This window comes from Pan troglodytes, chromosome 12 (assembly GCF_028858775.2).
Source record: "Pan troglodytes isolate AG18354 chromosome 12, NHGRI_mPanTro3-v2.0_pri, whole genome shotgun sequence".
Lineage (NCBI taxonomy): Eukaryota > Metazoa > Chordata > Mammalia > Primates > Hominidae > Pan > Pan troglodytes.
In genome coordinates, this window is record NC_072410.2 from 94,047,087 (window position 1) to 94,068,746 (window position 21,660).

At 37.6% G+C, this 21,660-nt stretch overlaps 1 protein-coding gene across 7 annotated transcripts in view; it reads right to left on the minus strand.

The window, feature by feature from the left end:
- Nucleotides 1–1,026: 1,026 nt before the first annotated feature.
- The window catches only part of PPP1CB (protein phosphatase 1 catalytic subunit beta), a 49,396-nt gene continuing 28,762 nt past the window's right edge, over nucleotides 1,027–21,660 (minus strand). For all 7 annotated transcript variants that reach the window (XM_063789201.1, XM_016948274.4, XM_063789202.1 and 4 more), the window contains 5 exons: nucleotides 20,037–20,141; nucleotides 17,891–17,962; nucleotides 13,234–13,385; nucleotides 8,076–8,210; nucleotides 1,027–2,868 (listed from right to left, as the gene is read on the minus strand). In XM_063789201.1, coding sequence (XP_063645271.1) covers nucleotides 2,764–2,868; nucleotides 8,076–8,210; nucleotides 13,234–13,385; nucleotides 17,891–17,962; nucleotides 20,037–20,141 — 569 coding nt within the window. In that variant the 3' untranslated portion in view covers nucleotides 1,027–2,763. The remainder of the gene's footprint in view (nucleotides 2,869–8,075; nucleotides 8,211–13,233; nucleotides 13,386–17,890; nucleotides 17,963–20,036; nucleotides 20,142–21,660) is intronic.

Below are 21,660 nucleotides of genomic sequence, written 5' to 3' on the forward strand. Positions count from 1 at the left end.
TTTTCAGCTAAAAAAAATCATTTCACGAATGTTTAGGTACTTTTTACAATGAAGGGATATGGCAGCATGGATACTGGGTAGCTGGCTAGGCTCTAAATACCTGATGACTCAATGCTTTGCACAAACCAGTCTTGCTGATTATTAAAATTTGTCCCTGGGCAAAATTAAAGCAATGCATGTTAAGGCTTCAAATGCAAAGGATTCACTGTAGTTGATTCTTTCAAGAATAGAAATCGACCATAACTTTGCTTTATAATCCATGTGATACACCACATTATAACAGATATCTACTGTGTTTCATGATTTCTGAATGTCATAACATTTGGATTAAATTGTATACAAAAAAAATCACTAACCTGAAAAAATCAGAGGAAAGAACAATATAAATTAGTGACACTGGAATTACAGAATCATTTTCTCCTAAGAAACAAAGTTTTATTTATTTCAAGTCGTGTTGCCAAGCAAATATTTGTAAAGAACACATTTTTATGACTGGAGGCTGTTTAAGTGGTTTTAAGAGTGCTTGAATAATTTTTAAACATGATAAATTTCCATCCTTTAAATTTAATGACCAATATTAATTAGCTTAAGTAGTGATTATTTTTTCACATTTAGTCTTTAAAAAAAAAAAAGATTCCTATTAACCAACATACTTAGTCTTGACCTGGATGAATTTACAAAAGCCAGACAATGGGATACAGATTAATGTGGTTTAATGCTGAGATTAATCAACATTGCCCTTTTTCCATGCCAAAGGCTTATTTTCTAGACCTGCTTCACTATGACTACTAAAAGAGTACAACTAAAATTTTATTAGAAATCGCTCAGCTTACACACTCCAATCAGGAAGTTATTTAAATCACCTCAGATAAAACCTTTGTGACCTAACCTAATACATCATATGCAGATCATGAATACTTTCAGAAAAGAATCATTTCAATATGTCAAGGACATAGTATCTATGTGAATAAAATGTGTGCTTAAATGTCTCACTGTAAGGAAAAAAAAAATCAGTCAGGCTTCATATCAATTAGACAACTTTTACTAAATGAGAAAACTACATTTAAAATGTGCTTTAAAACAAAACAGAATTAGAAAAAAAGACATATGCATTTTAAAGAACTTTTGCACTGTGCTGAAAATGAAATATCTCTTGCAGTAAGTAATACAATGTGCCAATTCATAAAATGTAAGTTAACAGGTTTCTCAATTTAACATTTTCAAAGACGATATTAAGGTCAAAAATGTCACATCTATGGTAGCACATATAGAAGGGCATTATAGATATGATGTCCATCCCTATGAAGCTTACAAATTTGACAATGCTCAATAAAAGCTTTTAGAATCACATCCAATAGTGTCACAGTCAAAGAATCACAAATCTGTGTCCTGTAAGTTCTCTCCTTCTAAAATCTTCATGTTAACTTTTCTACTCGTTGCCATTTGTTAATACTAATCCTTAAAAAAAAGAAATAGGAAAAGAAAGGCTGCAATAAACTCTTGATCAGGTACAGAAATTATTGCTACTATAGTTCACTACAAAGCATGTCTATACAGTATCATATGACCTTTGATTATGAAAAAATCAGAATAAAAATCTTTAGTGACATAAGCCTTACAATCGTATACAACATTCACATGGCAATATTAGACAGTTAAGCACCCAATACCCATAGTTGACAAAATGTCCCACTGACCAGCATTCATTTAAATACATCCTTCGTATAGAGGGAGGAAAAAGAGACAGTGTCAGCTTCCCAAGGCTTGTCAAAAAAGGATTCTCATGTACTGTGGATCTAAAAACAAACAACAACTCAAAAAAAAAAAAAAAAAAAAGAAAGAAAGAAAAAAGAAAAAGAAAACCAATGCAGGTGAAGGTGTTACCAGGAAGTTAAGCATGCCAAAAGGTGTTCCGTGCGAATGAAAACCTAAAGCCAAGGTACCACATAATCACATTACCAACTAGTTGGGTAATACTATATGAGCCTTATCTTAAATGAAATGCTACTGCACAATAGAGCATCAATAAGTTAAAAATTAGAGTGCACAAATCCAAATCAGTGTCAATTCCTGTATAAAGCAAAATATTCACTATCAGCTGTAAAGTTTGCCCAGTCAAACTGTATGATTAAAATCACTGGATTGGACAATGTGCGTATTTTTTTTTAAAACAATCAATCTCTAAAATTCCTTTTTAATGTAATGAGGCGAAAGTTTTCTTAGTAAGATTAAACAGATATCTAAGTAGATAAACAAGGGAAAATAATAGTTGGTGAATGTCTGTAAAGCTCTTCCCATATTTCACTTTTAAAAATGTTTAGGGAAAAAAATTAAAAGTATTTGCCATTATTCTAGAGAAAACAAACAAAAACAAAACAAGCTCAAAATAATTAAACAACCAAGCAACACTAAAACCACATTACACAGATGGATCATCATGCTTTCATCTGGTTTAACTATCACATCTAGTTTAACTGGGATGCTTTTCAACTTTAAAAATTGTGATACATGAAGATGTAACTTTAATGGATAATTTTGAATTTGGATTTAACTTTGTTGACTATAACAGAGTATACTTATTACAATACAGTGTAGCACATCTTTCTATTAGAAAAAAATTTAAGATCCTTTACCCGTCTCCTTAAGTTAAAGGTGTGACATCATAAAGGGTGTCAAATGGCTGGATGGTTTTACAGTGCACACTTATATATTATGAAGTATGTCCTTAACAAATCTGATGGTTTCTTTACAGAATTCCTTTCTTCACCTTTTCTTCGGCGGATTAGCTGTTCGAGGTGGAGTGACAGGACGTCCAGAATTCAGTCCACCATACTGGTACTTAGCTTTCTTTTCAGATGGTTTCAATATCTTAAAGTAAATTATTAACAAATAATGTTATTTTTTCATGTACAGTAAGTTAAGAAAATTGTTACAATTGTGATTTTCAATAAATGGCATAAACTGCAAAAATGCAATAAAAATGTAGAATAGCAAAGTTCCATAAACATTTCTTAAAGTGTGCAAATGTCTGAACTTTGTCATTCCACTCATATTTTAATAACAAAAGTACACTAACTCTATCAACTATCCAATCCTTAGATTTAAGTAAAAAACTTTTTGAACTTAGTGTATCTCTGTTGTGAGGAAAAGAACACTGGTTTAAGAGTCAGAAGATCTATGTTGTCATCATAATTCTGATACAGTAACTTAGGAGGGTAACTAACCTACAAGTCACAAACCCTTCAGACCTTATTTATTTATGTATAAATAGATCTTTTTACTTAAAAAACAGCTTTATTGATATAAATCTAATTTTAGAACATTTGTCACCCCAAAAAGAAAGCTTGTTCCCATCAGCAGTCACTCCCCATTCCTGCTCTCCACATCCTCTAACTCTAACCAACTACTAATCTACTATGTGTCTCTATAGAATTGCCTATTCTGAACATTTCATATAACTGGCATCATATAATATGCGGTCTTTTGTGACTGGCTTCTTTCACTCAGGTTTTCAAAACCAGTTTTGAAGTATCAGTCCTTCATTCCTTTTTATTGCTGAGTTGTACATTGTACAGTCCATTGTATGGATGTACCACAGTTTATCTATTCAGTAGCTGATGGACATCTGAATTGTGTGACTTTTTCGGCTATAAGGAATAATGCACATTTATGTAACAGTTTTTGTGTGAACATGTTTTCATATATCTTGGGTATATACCTAGAGGTAAAACTGCTGCATCATATGAGAACTCTATTCCCACCATTAATGTATGAAGATTCTAATGCCTCCAAATCCTTGCCAAAACTTGATACAGTCTGGCTTTTTTACTACACTCATTCTGGTGGATGTAAATAGAGCTTTAACCTACATTATACATAAAAAAGTCATGATTTTCCAAAACTAAAACAGTATAGAAATATGTACAAAGTATTTTTTAAAAACTATTTAGAACATAATAGTGCCTTAGTGAAGAGAATATATTAATCCAACACCTCTATGACAACTGCTGGAAGGATAAGGTATGGTTACTATATTTAATTTGTAAATGAGCAATCAACCATTTACCATTCAATTGTACTAATTGATGGAAATAGTATATTATGATAAAGAGAAAGAGGAATGGGAAAGCCCCAATGCATTTTAAGAGAAATACAGTGTGTGTACATCAAAGACATAGAATAGCCTTTGCAAAAGCAAAGTACTGAAGCTGTTTTACTCAGTGAACAAGAATGATTTGTAGGAGCACACTAAAGCTAAAACTGGCCTCTTTTAAAAATGTAAATGTTGAAACCAAAAGTTGGTTCTTCAAAAGAATAAACAAGATAGACTGCTATGTAGATTAAGAAAAGATCCAAATAAGCACAATCTGAAATGAGAAAGGTGACATTACAACCAACCCCACAGACATACAAAATACCTAGAGATTATAAACACCTGTGCACACAAACTAGGAAACCTAGAATAAATGAATAAATTCACAGAAACACACACGCGCTCCCAAGAAATGAATTCACAGAAACACACATGACCTCCTAAGAAATGAATAAATTCATAGAAACACACACCAACTCCCAAGACTGAACCAGGAGGAAATTAAAATCCTGAACAGAACAATAACAAGTTCCAAAACTGAATCAGTAATAAAAAAAACCTATAAACCAAAAAAAGCCCTGGCCCAGAAAGATTCACAGCTGAATTATATCAGATGTACAAAGAGCTAGTACCAATCCTACTGAAACTATTCCAAACAATCCAGGAAGAGGACCTCCTCCCTAACTCAGTCTACGAAGTGAGCATCATTGTAATACCAAAACCTAGCAGAGGCACAAGGAAAAAAGAAAACCTCAGGCCAATATCCCTGATGAACACAGATGCAAAATCGTCAACAAAATACTAAAACTGAATCCAGCAACACATCAAAAAGTTAACTCATCACAATCAAGAAGGGTTTATTCCTGGGGTGCAAGGTTTCAACATATGCAAATCAATAAATGTGATTCACCTCATAAAATTAAAAACAAACACCATATGATCATCTCAATAGATGCAGAAAGGCTTTCAATACAATTCAACATCCTTTCATGTTAAAAACCCTCAACAAATTAGGCACTGAAAAATTAGGAACATACCTCAAAATAGTAAGAGCCATCTGACAAACCCACAGCCAACATCGTACTGAAAAGGGAAATGCTGGAAGCATTCCCCTTGAGAACTGGAACAAGAGACTAGGATGACCATTCTCACCACCCCTATTCAACAGAGTACTGAAAGTCCCTGCCAGAGTAATCAGGCAAGATAAAGAAATAAAAGGCATCCAAATAAGAAGAGAGGAAGATAAACAATCTTTACTGACGATAATGATTCTATACATAGAAAACCCCATAGACTCTGCCAAAACGTGCCTGGAACTGATGAACAACTTTGTTAATCAGTTTCAGGATACAAAATCAATGTATAATAACCAGTAGCATTTCTATACATCAAAAACATCCAAGCTGAGAGCCAAATCAAGAACTGCATTTACAATAGCCACAAAAAGAATATCAAGGAATACAGCTAACCAAGGAGGTGAAAGATCTCTACAACTACAAAGCACTGCTGAAAGAAATCAGAGGTGATGCAAACAAATGGAAAAACATTCCACGCTCATGGATAGAAGAATCGATATTGTTAAAATCTCCATACTGTCCAAAGTAGTTTACAGATCCAATGCTCTTCTTATCAAACTACCAATGTCATTTTTCACAGCATTAGAAAAAAACTTTTCTAAAATTCATATGAAATTGAAAAAGAGCCCGAATAGCCAAAGCATCCTAAGCAAAAAGAACAAAGCCAGAAGCATCACACTACCCAACTTCAAGGTACATTATAAGGCTACAGTAACCAAAACAGCATGGTACTGGTACCAAAACAGACATATAAACCAATGGAACAGGATGGAGGAGCCAGAAATAAAGCTGTACTCCTGCAACCATCTGATCTTGAACAAAGTCAACAATAACAAGCAATGGAGAAGAGACTGCCTATTTGATAAATGGTGCTAGGATAACTGGCTAGCCATATGCAGAAGACTGAAACTGGACCCCTTTCACCATATACAAAAATTAACTCAAGATGGATTAAAGATTTAAATATAAGACCTCACACTATAAAAACCCTAGAAGAAAACCTAGGAAATACCATTCTGGATACTGTCCTTGGGAAATAATTTATGACCAAGTCCCCAAAAGCAACTGCAACCAAAATAATGATTGACAAGTGGGACCAAAATAAACTAAAGAGCTTCTGCACAGCAAAATAAACTATCAACAGAATAAACAGACAATCTATAGAATGAGAGAAAATACAAACTATGCATCCAACAAAGGTCTAATATCCAGACTCTATAAGGCACTTAATTCAACAAGCAAAAAACAACCCCATTAAAAATGGGCAAAGGACATGAACAGACACTTCTCAAAAAACAAACGTGCAGCCAACAAATATATGAAAAAATGCTCCTCATCACTAACTATTAATGTAAATCAAACCACAAGATACTGTCTCACACCAGTCAGAATAGCCATTAATAAAAAGTTAAAAGATAATAGATGTCAGCAAGGTTGTGGAGAAAAAGGAATGTTCAAACATTGCTGGTGGGAGTGTAAATTAGTTCAGCCACTGTGGAAAGCAGTGTGTAGATTTCTCAAAGAACTTAAAACAACCACCATTCGACCCAGCAATCCCACTACTTTGGGTATGTACAAAAAAAGACAAGCACTTGTATGTTAATCACAGCACTATTCACAATAGCAAAGACATGTAATCAACCTAGATGTCCATCAACAGTGAACTGGATAAAGAAAATGTGGTACATATACACCATGGAATACTATGCGACCATAAAATTAAGGAAGGAAATCAGGTCCTTTGCAGCAACATGGATGCAGCTGGAGGCCTTTATCCTAAGCCAATTAATGCAGGAAGAGAAAATCAAATACCACATATTCTCACTCATAAGCAGGAGCTAAACACTGGGTAAACATGGACATAAAGATGGCAACAATAGACACTGGGGACTACTAGAGTGGAAAGGGTGAGGGGGAATGTGAAATGAAAAACTCTATGCTCACTACCTGGGAGATAAGATCATTCATACACCAAACCTCAGCAATATGTAATTTACACATGGAACAAACCTGCACATGTACCCCCTGAACCTAGTACGTACATAAATTAATAAAAATATTATAATAAAAGTGAGCAAACAACCCCCTGTACATGGTATATAATGTGCTTCCTCAAAAGAAAAAAATAAATAAATAAATGTTCCTATGACATAAATGGGTAGTTTAATATTATTTTGAAAGTTTTTTTTCCTCAGGAAACTATTTTTTTTGGGGGGCCAAGTCTCGCTCTGTCACCCAGGCTAGAGTGCAGTGGCGCAATCTCGGCTCACTGCAACCTCTGCCTCCCGGGTTCATGACATTCTCCTGCCTCAGCCTCCCAAGTAGCTGGGACTATAGGTGCATGCTACCACGCCCGGCTAATTTTTTTGTATTTTTAGTAGAGATGGGGTTTCACAGTGTTAGCCAGGACGGTCTTGATCACCTGACCTCATGATCCGCCCACCTCAGCCTCCCGAAGTGCTGGGATTACAGGAGTGAGCCACCGTGCCCAGCCAGGGAACTATTTTACTTTATTTTCATCTGAGTTTGTAATTCTTTTCCCAGTGTCTGTTCCGCCCATTTACTTTGCAAAAGAAAACAAAAGCCTAAACTATTCATTACATTCACATTCTTTTAGTAAGCCACTATTCAAAAGGTCATAGAGGAATTTTAACAATTTAAACATCTGAATCAAGAATGACTGACGTAACTTAGGTTCCCTAAAACGGTCATAATTTGATATATACCACAAATGCTGGAAATTTTGTGACTGAAAATAGAAATATCTAATGAGTTTGAGTGGTAATCACTTCTGAATTAAACAGACTTTCAACACTTGCTCAAGGAAACTTCACAAATCTAAAACGAATTCTGATAATAGTTTTTATTAGATTTCTAGTTCTTATATATTTATGTTTACATCATACCTGAAATGAACACATCAAAGTTTCATCCACACTCATCATTCCACCAGCATTATCAAACTCGCCACAGTAATTTGGGGCTGAAAATAAGGTTACCAACTGTCGTTTAGCAAAAAATTCATATCCATCTTCCACCACCTGTCAAAGGAAATGTCAGAAGAAAAAACATTTATTGGTGGGTAATTCTGAACCATCTATACTAATTAAGGTTAAGGTGGCAAAGACTGTGCCCCACCTCACCCCCAAACCACCCTGTTTTGTTTTGGAAGTTGTGATTTTTATTCTTAAACTTTGCTTAGAACATTAAAACTGGTGTGCCTTTTCTATAATGGAAACAATTTAGCTTAATTGGAATAATAAATTCACCACTCCTGAAAGCTTAAAAATCATGCCATTTGCAAGGCTCCCCATGAAACAAAATATACTAATAGGCATCATGACTACAGGGAGCTGGGACACTAAGTACTTTTTTTGTTTTTAAGTTTTAAATTTTATTTTAATTAATCTACATGTTTTTCAGAGGGACATCAATTATTACTTTGATGAGGGCATTATAATCCAACTACAGAATCCTTAATTAAATGAGCAACAATAGACAATGAACGACTTTGCAAAGAGCTTACTTCTTGCTTTGCTTTTAAAATATGTATTATTATTACATGGCTACACACTGAAAACACTACTGGCTACACACTGAAAACATTACTAAGTTGAGTTTAATTTACATGGATCATGCTCCTTAAATTAACTGCCAACAGACTGTATTTTTATTTTTATTTTTTATTTTTTGAGATGGAATCTTGCTCTGTCAACCCAGGCTGGAGTACAGTGGCATGATCTCGGCTCACTACAACCTCTGCCTCCCAGATCAAGACATTCTCCTGCCTCAGCCTCCCAAATAGCTGGGATTACACGCACCCACCACCAAGCCCGATGAATTTTTGTATTTTTAGTAGAGATGAGGTTTCGTCATGTTGGCCAGGCTGGTCTCAAACTCCTGACCTCAGGTCATCTGCCCGCCTCGGCCTCCCAAAGTGCTGGGATTACAGGTGTGAGCCACCATGCCTGGCCTTGATGAGTTAACATTTCTAGAACCAGTTGTCAATTTCTGAGTAATTTAAACAATTTTTCTCTCAGTCTACAAATTTGAGGTACACAATAATATGTAAATATTTTATATTTATTTACGGTGGGCAAGATTACTTTTCAATTTATTTTAGGTATCTTTTAATTAGCAAAATTATCCTACACCACTTGCTAATATAAAAAAGCAATTACGAAGGCATTTACTTATTAAAATAACTCCTACCTCAGTACTAGGAACATGCTTCTGCTGAAATTACCTTATGGTACAATTTAGATGAACCTTTTCTCCTAAGACCATAGCCACCTTATCTAATCCCTGTGACCCCTGCTCCACATAGCAAATGGCACTCATGTTTTTAGTTGTTTCTCTGTGTATGTGCTTGTGTGGAGACAGGGTCTCGCTCTGCTGCCTAGGCTGGAGTGTAGTGGTGCAATCTTGGCTTACTGCAGTCACAACTTTCTGGGGCTCAAGAGATCTTCCCACCTCAGCCTCCTGAGTAGCTGAGACCACAGGTGTGTGCCACCATGCCTGGCTAATTTTTTTGTATTTCTTTTCTTTTTTTTTTTGAGATGGAGTTTTGCTCTTGTTGCCCAGGCTGGAGTGCAACGGCGCGATCTCGGCTCACGGTAACCTCTGCCTCCCAGGTTCAAGCAATTCTCCTGCCTCAGCCTCCCAAGTAGCTGGGATTACAGGCATGTGCCACCGTGCCCGGCTAATTTTATATTTTTAGTAGAGATGGGGTTTCTCCATGTTTTTCAGGCTGGCCTCAAACTCCTGACCTCAGGTGATCCACTCGCCTCAGCCTCCCAAAATGCTGGGACTTCAGGCGTGAGCCAAGGTGCCCAGCCAGTTTTTTGTATTTTTTTGTAGAGACGGGGTTTCGTGTTTCACTGTGTTGCCCAGGCTGGTCATGGACTCCACGTTTTTAGTTCTTGGTTTTTTAGTTTGCTTACTTGTTCATTCTTTCAAATTTTCTTTTTTAAAGGGAATATTTCTAGAATTTTAGAGACAATTATTTGAAAATAAGCACAATAGAAGGATTTTGGCAGTTTCTGGAAAACAAAAGACCATGCAAACTAGTGTAGTTCAGAAACCTGATTTTTAAAAATCATCATTTATTTTTGAAAAGACCAGTGAATGAAGATCTATGGCTGAAAAAAACTGATTATCAGGGGTCATTTTAGTTAGGAAACTTAGCAATTCTGCCTTCTTATCTAATAGAAGGCATATTTATCAAAATCATAAACACAGTTTTACTGATTTAAAAAACTATTTGTCAGGCCGGGCGCGGTGGCTCGTGCCTATAATCCCAGCACTTTGGGAGGCCGAGGCGGGCGGATCACGAGGTCAGGAGTTCGAGACCAGCCAGGCCAACATAGTGAAACCCCGTCTCTACTAAAAATACAAAAACTAGCCAGGCTGGTGGCATACACCTGTAGTCCCAGCTACTCGGGAGGCTAAGGCAGGAGAATCACTTGAACCCGGGAGGTGGAGGTTGCAGCGAGCCGAGATGGCACCACTGCACACCAGCCCGGGCAACAGTGTGAGACTCTGTCTCACAAAAAAAAAAAAAAACTACTTTGCCAAAATCAAAGGATGTGGGAACATGACCTCATTTCAATGGAACCACCAAGAAATCCTGCTAAATAAAAGTGGCATGTGATATACAATAAGCAAAGAATAAAAAGCCAGTCATTTTTATCACTTAGGATCAAAGAAAGAGGCAGCAGTAGTGTCATGGGGAGTAAAGCTCCAGAAAGAAAGGGAAGTACTGTGGGACAGCATATACTTAATTAAATACGCTTTTATTAATTTATTCAACACTGTATGTGCATGATACACTATGCTACAATGTCAGCAACTATATAAAGCAACAGAGATTCAAAAACAAGTCGTAATCCCTTCCTTAGAGTACACAATCTAGTGGTGGTGGACATAAAAGACAACTAAAAACCCTAAACTGTATAAATGTTTTTATAATGAAAAATTTCAAATATACACAAAAGTAGATAAAGACGACTTGAATTAACTCCCATTAACTCATCAGCCTAATTCAATACTTTTCATGATTTTGCTACATTTGTTTATCTTCTCCCTCTCCTTTTCTCTTTGCTGATATTATTTTAAAGCAAATCCCAGGCAAGTCATTTTACCTCTACACACTCAAGTATGCATTCCTGGAAAAACACAGACATTCTTCTTACATAACAATTAATGATTATGAAACAGCTAAAATAATTGATACCAGCCAGGAGCAGTGGCTCACACCTGTAATCCCAGCACTTTGGGAGGCTGAGGTGGGCAGATCACCTGGGGTCAGGAGTTTGAGATCAGCCTGGCCAGTATAGTGAAACCCCGTCTCTACTAAAAATACAAAAATTAGCCAGGCATGGTGGCAGGCGCCTGTAGTCCCAGCTACTCGGGAGGCTGAGGCAGGATAATCACTTGAACCTGGGAGGCGGAAGTTGCAGTGAGCCGAGATCATGCCACTGCACTCCAGCCTAGGTGACAGAGTGAGACTCGGCCTCAAACAAAAACAAAAAATTAAAAGATTAAATAATTCATACCTATTACCAAGTCTACAATCAAATGTTCTCTTCTTTTGAGACTGAGTTTCACACCCATTGCACAGGCTGGAGTGAAATGGTACGATCTACACTCACTGCAACCTCTGCCTCCTGAGCTCAAGCGACTCTCCTGCCACAGCCTCCCAAGTAAGCTGGGACTACAGGTGCACGCCACCACACCTGGCTGTTTTGTATCTTCTGTGGAGACGGAGTTTTGTCATGTTGCCCAGCCTGGTCTCCAGCTCCTGGGGCTCAAAGGATCTGCCTGCCTCAGCCTCCCAAAGTGCTGGAATTACAGACATGAGCCACTGCACTGAGCCACAATCAAATTCTTCAATGGTCTCAAAAATACTTTTTTAAAGTGTGGTTTGCTCTTATCAAAATCGCCATTATGCACAAAGATTATATAAAAATGAGGCTGGGCACAGTGGTTCACGCTCACGCCTGTCATCTCAGCACTTTGGGAGGCTGAGGCGCAGATCACTTGAGCTCAGGAGTTCAAGGGCAGCCTGGCCAACATGGTGAAACCCTGTCTCTACTAAAAATACAAAAATGAGCCAGGCGTGGTGGTGCGTGCCTGTAATCCCAGCTGCTCCGGAGGCTGAGGCAGGAGAATCGCTTGAGCCTGGGAGGCGGAGGTTACAGTGAGCAGAGATTGTGCCACTGCACTCCAGCCTGGGTGACAGAGTGAGACTCCATCTCAAAAAAAAAAAAAAAAAAAAATCTAAATCATATCTACAAAGCTTCAAAGAAGCACTGAAAATTTTGTTAGGTTTGCTGTATACTACAAAAATACATTCTTTTTTTTGAGACTGGGTCTGGCTCTTTCACAAGGGCTGGAGAGCAGTGACATAAACATGGCTCACTGCAGCCTTGATCTCCTAGGCTCAAGCGATCCTCCCACCTCAGCCTCCCACGTAGCTGGGACCACAGGTACACACCACCACACCCAGCTAAATTTTTGATTTTTTTTGTAGAGATGGAATCTCATTTTGTTGCCCAGGCTGGTCTCAAACTCCTGTGCTTAAGCAATCCACCCACCTCAGCTTGCCAAAGTGCTGGGATTATAGATGTGAGCCACCATGCCCAGCCCCAAAATATTTCTAAACATTTCCTCTTTTAGGGTGATAAAAGGTTAACAAATCACTAGATTGTTAAGTGTGAGATCCAGGAACTGGCTCTGCCACCTCTCCTACTGCTTTCCTTGTACAACTCATTTAGCTTTCTTGGATATGTTTCCTTAAAACAAAATGAGAGGGCTTATGTGAAGTTAACAAATAATAAATGTTTAAGAGTCCAGGTGTGGTGGCACACGGCTATCGTCCCAGCTACTTGGGAGGCTGAGGCACAAGAACTGCTTGAACCCGGGAGGCACAGGTTGCAGTGAGCAGAGATTGCGCCATTGCACTCCAGCCTGGGTGACAGAACAAGAATCTGTCTGTCCCTCCGTCTGCCCCCAAAAAAAACAAAGAAAAAAGAAAAAGCTTAAGAGTTTTATATTTCATACCTGATGAGCTCGACAAATCAAATCTAAATCATGACGATTCAGAAATTTACTGACTACATCAGCTCCAAAAGTAAAGGAAACACCACGATCATTTTCTCCCCAGCCTTGCACATCCTTATCTGGATCAGACCATAGCAAATCACAGAGCAAACCTTTAAAGGACAGAAATACAGCAATTAAGAACAAAATTTACAGATTTATAGAATATAGCACATCTACATCAAATTTCAGTTCCTTTCTTGCCCTCTTACCTTTTACTAAACAATGACCATCACTTGCGTAAGTATTCCAGCCTATGTAACTTATCCTTTTGTTAAAGCAACCATACAAACCATACAAATATAATCTTCCATGGCCTCTTAAGGTAGTACTTTCCAACCCTTTCCACATATAGGAAATATGTTATGGCACTTACAGCACAACAATACATGGAAAAGGCTGTTCATCTTTTGGGTAGTTTCTCCATATGAATAACCAAACAACCCAGTGGTATTTCCTCAACAGTTCATCCTTTCCTTACGGTTCCACTGTTTCTGAGCACCACAGTCTATTCTGTTAGTCTATTTTACTTATCCCTGAGCCAATAACAGACTAGAGCTTTTTAATAAGTCTTTATATTTGGTAGGGCTAGTATCCTCCATTTTTTTTTTCAGGATTGTCTTGGTTACTTTTTGATCTTTTGTTCTTCCACATAAACATTAAAAACAATTGCCTAATTCCATAAAAAACTCAATTGTGATTTCACTGGAATTGTATTTGATCTACAGATCACTTGAGCGAAAAAAAAAACATTTTCTACTGAGACCCTGAGGATTTTTTTTTAAATGTGGAAGAACAAAATCAGATCAGATCCTTGACTTTGGTAATGTTTGGAGCCCTGGAAAAGAGGTCAGGGTTAAAAATATTTTATAGTAAACGTATCCTGAAAGGGGAAACAATCGTCCTAAAGTAGGAAATGTGCCATGAACAAGGGCAGTAGGACGAAGACCAAAAATGTGCAACTTACAATTAAATCATCAGACCTCAATGCAAGTTTCTTGGTGATTGAGGGTAACAGAGTGGGTAAAAGTCCAACTGTAGTGATATTAAAAGAAGGGTGGATGTTGAGATGGTGATAGTGATTTTCTAAGAATTGCAGTGGCTAAGAGAAGATATATATATATTTTTTTGAGACGGAGTCTCGCTCTGTTGCCCAGGCTGGGATGCAGTGGTGCAATCTCTGCTCACTGCAAACTCTGCCTCCCGGGTTCACGCCATTCTCCTGCCTCAGCCTCCCGAGTAGCTGGGACTACAGGTGCCCGCTACCACGCCCGGCTAATTTTTTGTATTTTTAGTAGAGATGGGGTTTCACTGTGTTAGCCAAGATGGTCTCCATCTCCTAACCTTGTGATCCGCCCCCTTCGGCCTCCCAGAGTGCTGGGATTACAGGTGTGAGCCACCGCGCCCAGCCAAGAAGATATTTTTTAAAGAGTTAAGTCAGTTTTAAGAATTTTAAATAATCCATAAACATCACAGTATGGTTTAGGAGGAAAGGGCATCTTCATTTTCAGTTACAGTACATCATATCTTGATAAAGGCATTATAAAACCATTTGTAGAATTAGTGGCAATGTATTCAATCTCTATCATTGATATATCCCAAGCTCCCTGTATGATGTTTTAAGAAATTCACTAGCACACAAAATCCACTGGAATAGTCTCAATTCTTAAGCCCTTTCTGGTTGAAGCTGACTCTTCGAAAATATACACCCACCCAGTGCTTAATAATGCTTTCATACTTTCCAGCCTCTTTCCAGTAGAAAGCTAAGGTATTAAGAATCTATAATTTCTTTTTTTTTTTTTTTTTTTTTTTGAGACAGAGTCTCGCTCTGTTACCCAGGCTGGAGTGCAGTGGCACGATCTCGGCTCACCGCAAGCTCCACCTCCCGGGTTCATGCCATTCTCCTGCCTCAGCCTCCCAAGTAGCTGGGACTACAGGCGCCCACCACCACACCTAGCTAATTTTTTGAATTTTTAGTACAGATGGGGTTTCACCGTGTTAGCCAGGATGGTCTCGATCTCAAGAATCTATAATTTCAGTGAGACAATAAAACTGTATAAAATCAGAATACAGTTTGAGGTTTAGGAAACATGACACTCTGGATGCATTAAAAAAATCAAATAATGGTAGCAACAACAATCTGGAATTCTTTAACCTTAACAGGGTCTAGATAAGAATTTCAGGCCAGGTATGGTGGCTCACGCCTGTAATCCCAGCACTTTGGGAGGCCGAGGTGGGCGGATCACCAGAGGTCAGGAGTTCAAGACCAGCCTGGCCAACATGGTGAAACCCTGTCTCTATTAAACATACAAAAATTAGCTGGGCACAGTGGCAGGAACCTGTTATTCCAGCTACTTGGGAGGCTGAAGCAAGAGAACTGCTTGAACCTGGGAGGCAGAGGTTGCAGTGAGCCGAGATCAGGCCATTGCACTCCAGCCTGGGCGACAAGAGTGAAATTCTGTCTCAAAAAGAATTTCAGAGTCAAGATTTATTGTTTAATGAGCTAGCATCACAATCAACTAGGCTGCTTCAAATAATGTATTAACTTATAAGTTAAATTTCTGAATGTTGCAGACACTATCAAAGATCAAAATAACTGTTTTCAGCATCTCGAAAACTTCTCATTAAAATACGCTAAAATAAATAAAACATGCTAAAAACAGAAGCCTAGCATATCACACTTGAAATTTACATCTGAACTATAAACAGATATTCTGAAGAATGACTAGTAATACATATTTATATTATACCTTATTTTAAAAATAGCACTTTGGGTGTTTTTTGAAAGAGAGGGTCTCACTGTGTCACCCAGGCTAGAATGCAGGAGCACAATCACAGGTCACCGCAGCCTCAACTTCCCAGGCTGAAGTGATCCTCCTGCCTCAGCCTCCTGAGTAGCCGGGGTGCTGCGACACGTGGCTAATTAAAAAAAAAATTTTTTTTTTCTCTGTAGAGATGGGTGTTATGTTGCCCAGGCTGGTCTCGACTCCTCACCTCAAGTGATCTTCCTGCCTTGGCCTCCCAAAGTGCTGGAATTACAAGCATGAACTAGTGCACCAGGCCTAAAAACAGCATTTTAAATAAAATACTATTTAAATACCAGTTTGTTAAGTCAAATGTATTCTATAATTACAATCAAAAACTGTGATAAAATGCATACTTTAAAAAATAATCAACACAACAAGTCGTGTTATGTAAAAAAGCTCATAACGCAGGCCAGGTGTGGTGGCTCACGCCTGTAATCCCAGCACTTTGGGAGGCCAAGGTGGGTGGATCACGAGATCAAGAGATCGAGACTATCCTGGCCAACATGGTGAAACCCCATCTCTACTAAAAATACAAAAAATTGGCCGGGTGTGGTGGTGGGCGCCTGTAGTCCCAGCTACTCGGGAGGCTGAGGCAGAAGAATCACTTGAACCCGGGATGCAGAGCTTGCAGTGAGCCGAGGTTGCACCACTGCCCCCCAGCCTGGTGACAGGGCAAGACTCTGTCTCAAAAAAAAAAAAAAAAAAAAAAAAAGCTCCTAACACAATTTATTACAACGTACAGTGTATTACATGGCTACTGACATCAGAGGATCTATACCATTTATAATGGTTGATGTGTAGTTCTGAGCAGCATTTTTGTGGTGGTGATTGTTGTTTCTTTTCTTTTTTTTTTTTTTTTTTTTTTTTTTTTTTTTTGAGACAGTTTCACTCTGTCACCCAGGCTGGAGTGCAGTGGTGTGATCTCGGCTCACTGCAACCTCTGTCTCCCAGGTTCAAGCAATTCTCGTGCCTCAGCCTCTTGAGTAGCTAGGATTACAGGAACGCACCACCATGCCCAGCTAATTTTTGTTATTTTTAGTAGAGATGGGGTTTCATCACGTTGGCCAGGCTGGTCTGGAACTCCCGACCTCAAGTGATCCTGCCCACCTCAGCCTCCCAAAGCGCTGGGACTACAGGCCTGAGTGCCACTGCTCCCAGCCTTCCCAGAGATTTCCAATGTAATTTTCACAAAACTGACCACAGGTCTCTAGAGCCTTAAGAGCTCTAAAAATTTAAGCCAGGTATGGCACATGCCTGGAGTCCTAGCTACTCAGAAGAGGCAGGAGGATTGCTTGAGCCTAGGAATTCGAGGCCAGCCTGGGCAACAGAATGAAATCCCTCCCACACCCCCTTGAAAAAAAGCTCTAAAAATTTGAAATAGAGGACATAGAAAATAACAAAAAACTACTAGACATTTGAAAAGAAGGTAGTTGTATCTTTGCCTAAGAAGCAAAGAATAGATTATTTTAATTAAAAAACTTTTGTCTAATTTAACAAATTTTTGAAGAACATAACCAATGCTAGTATGAATGAGGGAATTTAGAAAAATAGGTATAAGGACTCAACAGCAAAATCTTTTTTGTGATCAAATAACTACATTATAACTATAAATAAAAAGGTTCCGCATTTTGAGGATCAGTGCAAAGTGACAAATTGTGTATTACTGCAAATAAAGTAATCTGTAGCTGGCTTATTGACTATGAAAAAAGCTTTTATTTATTACATAAGCCAATCCTACTTCCACTAAATGTAATCAAGTTCAAATATGAAAACACTTTACACAAAACAATTAAACTTCTCTCTACACTTACCTGTATCAGGGACATCAGTAGGTCTCATAATTCTCCGAATCTGCTCCATAGATTGCAGGTCTGGTGACAATCCTATAAATAAAAAGATGAGACATAGTACTAACAGCTAAAAATTTCAATATTTTAACAGTCACTGAATAAAAAGCATTTAATCAAAATAGATTCACTATGTGAAATTAAAGATACTGAAGTGTTCCTTTTTAACGTCTTTTTTTTTTTTTTTTTCGAGACAGAATCTTACTCTGTCACCCAGGCTGGAGTGCAGTAGCGTGATCTCAGCTCACTGCAACCTCCACCTCCCGGGTTCGAGTGATTCTCCTGCCTCAGTCTCCCGAGTAGCTGGGACTACAGACACGCGCCACCACATCCAGCTAATTTTTTGTATTTTTAGTAGAGACGGGGTTTCACCATGTTGGCCAGGCTGGTCTCGATCTCTTGACCTCATGATCCAACCACCTTGGCCTCCCAAAGTGCTGAGATTACAGGCGTGGGCCACCGCGCCCTGCCCCTTTTAATGTCTTAAAGGGCAACACAGAGTTATTAGGAATTCCACTTTGATATAATAGAGCATTATAATTGTTTTTTTCCATTTTTCCCTACCAGGGAAATGAAATTCCTTTATATTTCAAAAGACTTCCCAAGGAAAAAAAAAAACTACCATTCTTTTTTCCAATCATTCCCTGGCCTTCATAGAAACATAATCAACTGCAACCCTTCCTACCACTTTTGCCAGTTCTTACCACTAATCTTAAACATTTTAACTTCTAAGTGAAAGTGCCTCACTTGGTTCCCTAAGACCTTCTTTTCACATCCCACTCCAACATGTTCATTATCTTCATGAAGTCATAAACTATTGATCAGAAGGATTAACAGGAAAAGCTCATAAAAATACTCTGCAATCTTTGAAGTGGTATATAAGCTATTATTTCTCTCTGATAGGCAATCCAAGTATCATCACAAGGAATGAAGCTAAACATTCGTATCCATACTGCTACACTTCTATCCTTAGCTACACTAATGTACAAGAACTACAATTCATTACGTGTTTAATGTCTACTGGAAAACATATTTCAATTAATATAGTGAATTATGTTCTGCCAGAGAATAAACCATTTATTACCTCAGGCCTAGGCAAGTGCATCTATCTTTTCAGCGTTTTTCCACTTTAATTCTTCCCATATATTGATGAAAAACTAATTTTCTTACACTATTTCCATTAAATTACTTCCCTGTACAAAAACCCAATATGGTTATTAAATCACTCAACAAACTCCGTTGCTCAATAGTCAAATCTCCATAATCTGATTCCATCATTTCCCAGCATGTACTTGACCTTCTAGTCAGGCCAGTTCTTACACATTCCCTAAACTAGACAACAAAGAGTGTCTCAAGTCCTTTTAACTTCTCCAAAGCCTATTTATCCTCTAAAACCCATGCCTCCATACACACATGTACCCAGTCTTTCCTCCTCCTGACTTCTCATAGTGTCTTAGTAAGTTCTGACATATTAAATACCTTTTATTACTCAATTATCTGTTTCATAAATATATCTTAGCAACAGGTTTTTAACTCTTCAAGATGGTCAGATCATACACTATCTACTAGCTAGGTGTTAGACATATACATTAATTTTTCAAATAAACTTTCAAAAAACTTCAAGCTTATTTCATAAGCCATACAGAGTAACCTACCAATCTGCCAAAGGTTATTTTATTATTTTATTGTTAATACTAAAACAAATATGTTATATGAAGCCTAGAATTCTTGATATATGTGAATATGAAACTCAATTTTATTTGGATTCTGATGAAAGATTTCAATATAGGCAGGAAGATAACGATCCTCTCATTTTTACTAATAAATAGCAGGGGTGTCTTTCTGTTAAAACTTGAGGCAAAGGAGACTTTCTCAAACAACTCTAGTTACACTCTTTATATGTGAAACTGTATTTAAAGAAGCATTACGTTTTCATTTATAAATAAATTTCTAATTATTAAAAGAGGTTTAGCCATGTTTAAAACAGTTTTAATCACTTGAGTTTTCATACAAGCACTGCTTTGTTTTCCCACAGCCTCTTGATTATTACAGGTATTTTCCGAATAATAGAAGGAAAAAAAAAATCTGTAAGGCAAATTTACTAGTCTACCTCCATGACAACAGAAGATCTTCTCATCCACAATGGCTGCTATAGGCAGACAGTTAAAACAATCAGTGAAGGTCTTCCACAATTTAATATTAAATCTTCGTTTGCCTGTAAAAAGAACAGATAGAATAAATTAAAAAATCTAAAACTGTTCTCATCAGTTATCTCAAAGCCGCAGGATTATGAATGATTTCAATTTTCTTCATTTCTTCATGTTTATCTATAAAGAAGAACTTTTTCTACAATGCAAAGATGTTATTTACGTACTTTCAAAAAGGCAACAACTACAATAAACATTCAATACCTTCAGTAAAGTTACCAAGACTTCAAAGATTGTGCTGGGGGTAGGGGTGGGATGGGAAGATGTTGGTTAAAGAATACAAAGTATCAGTTGGGTAGTAGGAATAAATACAGAAGATCGATTGTATAACATAGTGACTACAGTTAACACTATATTGTATCTTTGTAAAATGCTAAGAGTAAATTTTAAGTGTTGTTTTCTCCCAAAATGCTAACTTTTTGAGGTAATGCATATGTTAAATCAGCGGGATTTAACCATTCTGCAATGTATATATACTTCAAAACATCATGTTGTACATCATAAATACGTAGAATTTCTGACAAATAAAATAAACCTAATCAAATTTAACACTTAAAAAATCCCAAAGATTGTGCTAGGTGTTTTATGAAATACATCAAACAATTTTTGTCTTTTAAGATCAGTATAATATAGCAATTTTTAAACAGTCTAATAGGCTCTTAGTTCATTTTTTTCCGTTCAGTGTGTGGACTAGTTAAATACCTAGCCAAACAAGCAAGCAGAAGTGAAAAGGTGCCTCTGGAAACTGTCCATTTTAACACTAATGCATTGATTAACACAGTATAAACTTATTGCCAAGGAAGGAAAATTTCCAAGTGTTTAGTATTCTTTTGTGTGAATTACAACTTGGCACTATAGCAAGTATAAATAGAGGCACAAAGGCTATAATTTTCCTGTAGCCTAGCATAAAAAGCTACGACAAAGACAACCTCAAGTGTATGTTCACCTTTTTAGAGTTACTCGATTTTCCTGAATTTGGTAATAAGGTACAACTACTAAGCTAGGGAAGGGATGAAAGACACAAGTACTAACTTCCTGTGCTTTTATGCCACAACCTGCCCCTTAATGAGTAAGTACATAACTCAAAGCACTGTTTACAAGTTGCTCTCCCATACATTATTTCATTTGATGTCATTTCTATCCCCAAAGACATTCTTGCCCATCTTTTATCCTTTAAAAATATACCTCCATTTCTGATGTAGCTTTAGGAAGAATGTTGTAGTTTGATGTACTCCAACCCACTTTCTCTCTGCTAGTCTGATTTAAATAATTCAAACCACACACTACATCTCAGAAAGAAAAATACAATACAAAATCAAATACAGAATCATTTCTATTAGAATGTAAGCTCATGGCTGGGCACCGTGGCTCACGCCTGTAATCCCAGCACTCTGGGAGGCCGAGGCTGGTGGATCACCTGAGGTTGGGCGTTCAAGACCAGCCTGATCAACACAGAGAAACCCCATCTCTACTAAATATACAAAATTAGCCAGGGAAGGTGGTGCATGCCTGTAATCCCAGCTAATC